This window comes from Amblyomma americanum, chromosome 10 (genome assembly GCF_052857255.1).
Source record: "Amblyomma americanum isolate KBUSLIRL-KWMA chromosome 10, ASM5285725v1, whole genome shotgun sequence".
Lineage (NCBI taxonomy): Eukaryota > Metazoa > Arthropoda > Arachnida > Ixodida > Ixodidae > Amblyomma > Amblyomma americanum.
The window spans coordinates 21,893,256-21,899,697 of NC_135506.1; the positions used below are offsets into that span (position 1 = coordinate 21,893,256).

A 6,442-nucleotide genomic window follows, 5' to 3' on the forward strand; every position below is an offset into this window, starting at 1 on the left:
TCTATTGCTCCCCTTGTTTAATGTGATGGACGTAACGGGTTAGGGGGTAACATAAGGGGGTGTTCACACGTTTTGCTGGTAGGCAGTGATAGCCCTCTCGAGGTGGGGAGCCAACGCTGAGGAAGGTGGTGCTGTACGATGAATTTTGGTGGTCTCATATGGATTGGGAGCCCGAACAGTTTGCACGGGAAGGGCATCGGAAGCCACTGCATGTAGTATGCGCGTATTCAGAGTCGTTGCGAGAGTTTGCACGCAGTGTAATACGATGCTACACTTGCAAAGAAGGTTTAAAAGTCGCTGTCCTTGAACAGCGAACACAGGAGGAGTGCTTCGGTCCCAAGTAGCAAAGTTTGACAGCAAGCCCTTGGTAAGAACGGAGCCTAGAAGAGAATGCCGTGCATCTACTAGACTCCGCTCTCGGTTGCGGAGCAGAGGCTGGGGCACGCACTAGGCTGGGGCACGCACTAGGCTGGGGCACGCACTAGGCTGGGGCACGCACTAGCCTGGGGTACGGACCAGGCTGCGGTCCCGACTACGCTCCTGCTCTGACTAGGCTAAAATGGAGGCGCAAATGGTCGGATCATATGTATTTATGCAGATAACCGCAGACAGATATGTAGTTATGCAGATAACCATAAATAGATATGTAGATAATCGATGATTTGTTACGGCGACTGAGTGGCTACCAAATAAAGCAAAACGTAACTGGGGGCAGCACAAAGTCGAGTGGGGAACTTGTCAGGACGTAGCGCGCATGATGACGACGATGATGATTGCAGGTGCAGCTCACCCTGCATGAGAAACGTGGGACCGTTCGCCAGTGGCTCACTTTTTCTCTCTCCCCCTTCTTTTGTTCGCAGCGGTGTGCGCGCTTCCCATCCTGCGCCGCATGCTCAAGTACGACTGCCTGGTGCTCGTCAAGCAGTACCGGCCTTCCATGAAGGCCTTCACCCTGGAGTTCCCCGCCGGTGAGTTGTGTTCGCTTTACTGTTCGCCCTCACTTGCTCCTTGTCCCTTTCTGCACTCGTGCACGAACGCAGCTGCAGGCTTGGCGCGATGGTGATGCAGTAGCGAAACGGCGTAGGTAGGCTACGACGGCTAAGGAAAGCGCAAATCACTTGGGCCCTCACATACCTCATCAGCAGCGGTGGTAGCAGGAACCCCTTAGGCTACACGAATGACACTGTAGTTGCTCGGCACTGACTTCAATATGGCTGTATACTCTCCACTCTACTGCAACGCTCGCGCAGTCTGCTTCATAACTTCTCAGGCTCTGTGATGATGACGCCATAGACTAATCCGTCAGACCAGTGTGCGATGCAAGGGTGATCAGACACCCTAAGATGTGATGGGCGGAGGAGGAGGGAAATCACTTTTATTGAAAATCTACCGATTTAAACCTAGAATATCAATGGCAAGCCGTACCACGGCTCGCAGTAGGACCTCGTTGGGGTGCGCCAACCAGGCGACTCAGGCAGTTGGGGGAGGTTGGACAGCAGGGGAAAGTAACAGAGACGGGACAAGGGACAATATTCCATGTCTGCGTATACGAGGGAGGGCAGGAAGGCCAAAAAGGTGGCTGTACAGGTTTTTCTAGGTGTAGCGTAGCGGGGGTTAGCAGCAATTTGAATTTGAATTCTGCGGTATACACCAGCTCCTGGAAGGTTCATTTCAGTGGACCACAAACATACAGGAATATTACGCGCAGACACCGCAACAGCATCGGTGTAAGCGTTTCGTGCTCTCGTCTACTTTCGACAAGATAGACTGCAATTTTTTTATTTATGCGATTTATGTATCTAATATTGGTTTTACATGTGCGCAAGACACATAAAAAGTAAATACGGTTACACGACTCGACTTCGCTGGCGTGCAGTGTTTCGGAACCTGGCGTTGTAGTGTGTTGCCGCACTAATGCCGTCGTTCAGCGGGCAATCTCTGCTCGCATGCGAACTTTAAGTGCACAGTACTCTCGTGTATCAGTGCGCCCTGATCACGGGTACAGTGCGTAAGCAGACATTTAGACTCCGCATAAACGCTCTTGACTCGGCGTCGACGTTGCGCACTGCGCCGTTTTCATTCGTTACTTATTCTTTAATGTGATGTCACGTTCCTAGGAAAGCAGACGGGAGATGTGTCCATACGTGTTTCCATACGTGTGTCCATACGTGTGTCCATACGTGTGTCTATACGTGTCTATACGTGTGTCTATACGTGTTTCCATACGTGTGTCTATACGTGTGTCTATACGTGTTTCCATACGTGTGTCGATACGTGTGTCGATACGTGTGTCCATACATTTGTCCATACACACTAAACAAGGGGAGTAAACTGTCCTCTAGCGCACACCCTTTTATAAAAAGGTGTGCACTGTGTATTTTTGTTTAGAGTGTACATATGTCCGTATACACTCTAAACAAAGGGAGTAAAACTGTTCTCTAGCGCACGCCCTTTTATAAAAAGGTGTGCACTATAGGATACTTTACTCCGTTTTTACTCCCGTGTAGGTGTATTTTTGTTCAGAGTGTACATGTGTCCATTCGTGTGCTCTTTCATGTGCTCTTTTCCTGCAGGCGTCGTTGAGCCACAGGACGGTACCTCGGAGGTATCTGCTTTGCGCCGCCTCAACTCGCAGACCGGCTACACATGCACGGGTCTCAAGAAGACCAGCCCCCGTGAGTATGCGCTGCCTCGTGGCCTATGTCCTTTTCACGCCTCACGAGGAGGTCTGCGAAGCGCTAACCTCTGCGCCTACCTTCGTCGTCTCTGCAGTGACGGCCTCAGACCCAGTCCACACTTCTTGCACGACCAAGCTCGTCTCCGTCGAGGTAAGTGCGCGTGACTGTCACGTGATGTCTTCCTTCACTGAACGCTATCACCTTGGTGCCCTAATCACAGCGATGCAGAATTTGTTTCGCCCGTACCTGTTATCATTGTGCCGATGTGTTTGTTTCTAAAGATTAGCCTATACTATAACCGCACGAGGTGTCTGTATTAAACTGGCCACAAAAAAGTGTTGATGCTATTAATCGTAATAATAGGAGAGCGAGAGCCTCTTTAAGAAATTCTAAAATTTTGTGTATAAATACGAAGTGACGTTTGCTTACGGTGGCGTTTCCAATTCCGCAGGTCAACGGTGATGACCTCCGCAACCTCAACGCCCAGCAGAAGTTCGGCGAGGGAGGTGAGCGTCAAGGGCGATTTTAAAGCAACCATCGAGTAGCAGTCGTTATTATGACGACTTGTGACGAGTGTTGAGAGAATAGCTTTCGGATGCACAGTGGCTTGTTTTAGGCTTGTTGCAAATGTAAGCTCAGGTAGATAATCTGAAGTGTAATAGCTCAAAGTGGTCACTTATATGTTGATTCTGACTACATCTCAGCGTAACATTCAGTGCAGTGAAGAAATGCAGACGAATTCTGGCTGTACAACGTAATGAAATAGTAGTATCCCTTGTACTACGTCCACGAAGACTTTTCAAGGAAAGAAGGAAAAAGAAAAGAACTACCAAGGCTCATTGCCACACTGTGCAGATGTTTTTAACACCGACGTTTTCGTCGATGGCTGAATTGATCCACTCATTTTGCTCTCGAAAAATTCAAGTAGACTGAATTCCAACGAAAACGCGTTCCTGCCATCCATCCATCAACTAAGCCTGCAAGAAAACCTTGCTGTCACTTAGCTGCGACTTCAGTTAGATTTAATAAGTTACAATCTCTTGCTTTCAAACTCGCCACTTGACGCAGCGACTGACGTAAACACACTACCAAGAGGCTTCGAGCGCAAATTTTTAGGCCATAATTTTATTCAGTCTGCTGAGTTTACAAACATGTAGTGACATATTCTCAATGTTCACCTTTACGATTTAACTTGAAATTGTAAATCTTAAGCTGAGCATAGCAATTGGAATTAAGGGGGCTTCACTCTGAACACGAATACGCCTATGTAGGGGTAAAAAAAGAGTAAGCTGTCCTTACACCCTTTTTACTCTGCGAGGCTTCTGAACAGATAAGTGATCTTATTCTCACTTTTTTTTTCCGCAGAATTCTATGAGGTCGTCCAGATTCCCATGAACGACGTTCTTCAGCGGTTAAACGGTAAGCCTGCACCTTTTCCTTCGTATCCTGGTGACGTCAGCGCCCGCCTTTTAATGGCGTTTCTACTATGACGCCATATTAACTATTCGCTCCGAGATCGTGCGCCCTTCTCACGCCTATACCGTGCAAAATTAGAGGCATGAAATCTTGGTCCCGAGCCCTGAACATCTTCAACGATGGGATAGAATATGTCGCGCTTCCTTATTACTGTAAATACACCCATTCCTGCAGAATGGCACAAATGGCCGATGTCGCGACGAATGCCAGAAAATTCAGTTCCTAATAGTTTGCTACTTTGACGCCAGCACAGACTCTCGTCTAGACATTAGGCTTCACTGCGATGCCAAAGTCTATACTTACAGACTCTTCCGTGACGACAGAGACTGCAGGAAATTCAAGAACTCTCTGGCGTCGCTTTAGAGACAGCTGCATGTGAGACTACGGGACCGAAAACTTCAGCGTTAATCTGATGCCCCAAGACAATGTTGCGTTAAGCAGTTCTGAAACATAATGGATGTATGAATCGAGGTTATTCTCTAGATGAACCTACGGGCAGGCGCACTCCTCGGAGAGGGTGGTCTGGTGCTGAGCAGGCGTCATTACCTGTTGCGTATCTACCGCGGAACAATGTAGGGGTGAATTATTACTGCGATAGCACTAGAAGCTTTGTCGGAGGAAAAGTGTCGTCCGCCATACAATTCGTCCCATTGGCTGGAGGGAACCGACGTCACAATACCGGAAGTGACACAATACCGGAAGTGACCTCACTTCCGGTATTGTGACGCTGGTTCTCTCCAGCCAATGGGACGAATTGTATGGCGGACGACACTTTTTCTCAGACAAAGCTTCTAGTGCTATTGCAGTAATAATTCACCCCTACATTGTGCCGCGGTAGACGTCACAATACCGGAAGTGACGACACTTCCTGTAAAGCCATAAAACAACTTCAAACGATATCGCATTACCCACACATTAGGTAAATCGATGTGGCTGTGAATGTTTTTCCTAATGAGACTCTTCTCCCCCCCGTGTCTCGCTGACCTGTCCGCAGACTACAGCGAGGACGGCTACGTCATCGACTCGCGGGTGTACGCCTTCGCCCTGGGCCTCTCCATGGGGCTCAAGATGGGCGCAGAGAGGAACGGAGAGAAGGACGACGACGTCCAGATAGTCACCAACATCATCGACCACTAGGTGGACGGACCACTTCGCGCCGCCGCCGGTGGAGAACCCCGCCTGAACTTTGACCCTGCGGCTGCTGCTGCTCTCTGGAAGCGGCGAGCTTCGCAAAGCTGTCCATCCGAAATATGAACCAAAAATGCTTGCAAACCACCCATGGTCGAGCTTCCTGCGGTAGTTTTGCTTAATCGAGACTATAGCCCCGTCGTATACCTGGCATGTAGCGTAGCGATGTCTACAAAATGTGTCAAAGTTCTTGAGTGTAAATGATGAGTTGTCAGTACTATGGAAAATTCTTCAAAGAATCCGAAGTTTCTCAGAAAAAAGAAAAAAATTCTCGTAGTCTTTCATGTACATATGTAATGCCAATTAATCGAAGCTCCGCGAATTTGTTGCGCTATATCTGCCTCGCTACAGAAATTCGCTATTCCACAATTTACACTAATTCCGAACAAAAGCGCATTTCGGAACGTAGGATGACGTGTAATATTGCACGATTAGACAGGAAGTACGTTATAATCACGTCTGGCAGATGTGCCCCCCTCACTTCACCGGTTTAGATGAATTTTCTGAACAGCTCTCCACCCGCCCTGTTTGCAAGACCGATATCTTTTAAAGCAGCCAGTCTTTTCCCCGTGACTTTTTTAATCAAGCCGCACACATGACGCATTTTTCTCTTTCGAAGTGTTCAGGCGGTCCACTGGCACCGTGAAGCGTGTGTATTATGTTGAACCTGTGACATACGAGTGTCGTATTTTTTTTTGTATGCAGTGTTCGTTTGTATCCAACCCCTCGACACATTTCATTTCGTTGTTGTAATTATTATTATTGTTTCGTACTTCTTGCCTTGTTTATACGGTACCTGAACTCACTCTGTTTCATTGCCGCCATGAAAAAGTGCGCGGGCGCATCGAAGAAGAGGCACTCGTCACTTTGCGCACCATAGAGTCGAGAAGACCGAGGCGCAAAACTGTAGTGCACAAATTGCTCATGCTTTCTTTTTTTATGTTGTGTAACCGCGGAGACGGTGACACGTTTTTCTTTTTGTGACATGATGCGATGATGCCTTCTTTGCTCCCAAGTGTACACTGGTGAATAAAGAGTGATGTCACTTATCACTGAGGACCCTCTTTCCTACACTGCATCGAGCGCTCGCTGAAAGGCGG

General features: G+C 48.2%; 1 protein-coding gene across 3 annotated transcripts in view; it reads left to right on the plus strand.

The window, feature by feature from the left end:
• The window catches only part of LOC144107462 (ADP-sugar pyrophosphatase-like), a 34,718-nt gene extending 28,324 nt beyond the window's left edge, over positions 1–6,394 (plus strand). For all 3 annotated transcript variants that reach the window (XM_077640470.1, XM_077640467.1, XM_077640469.1), the window contains exons 4-9: positions 861–968; positions 2,574–2,675; positions 2,773–2,828; positions 3,130–3,184; positions 4,044–4,097; positions 5,149–6,394. In XM_077640470.1, the coding sequence (XP_077496596.1) occupies positions 861–968; positions 2,574–2,675; positions 2,773–2,828; positions 3,130–3,184; positions 4,044–4,097; positions 5,149–5,291 (518 nt within the window). In that variant the 3' untranslated portion in view covers positions 5,292–6,394. The remainder of the gene's footprint in view (positions 1–860; positions 969–2,573; positions 2,676–2,772; positions 2,829–3,129; positions 3,185–4,043; positions 4,098–5,148) is intronic.
• Positions 6,395–6,442: the final 48 nt, after the last annotated feature.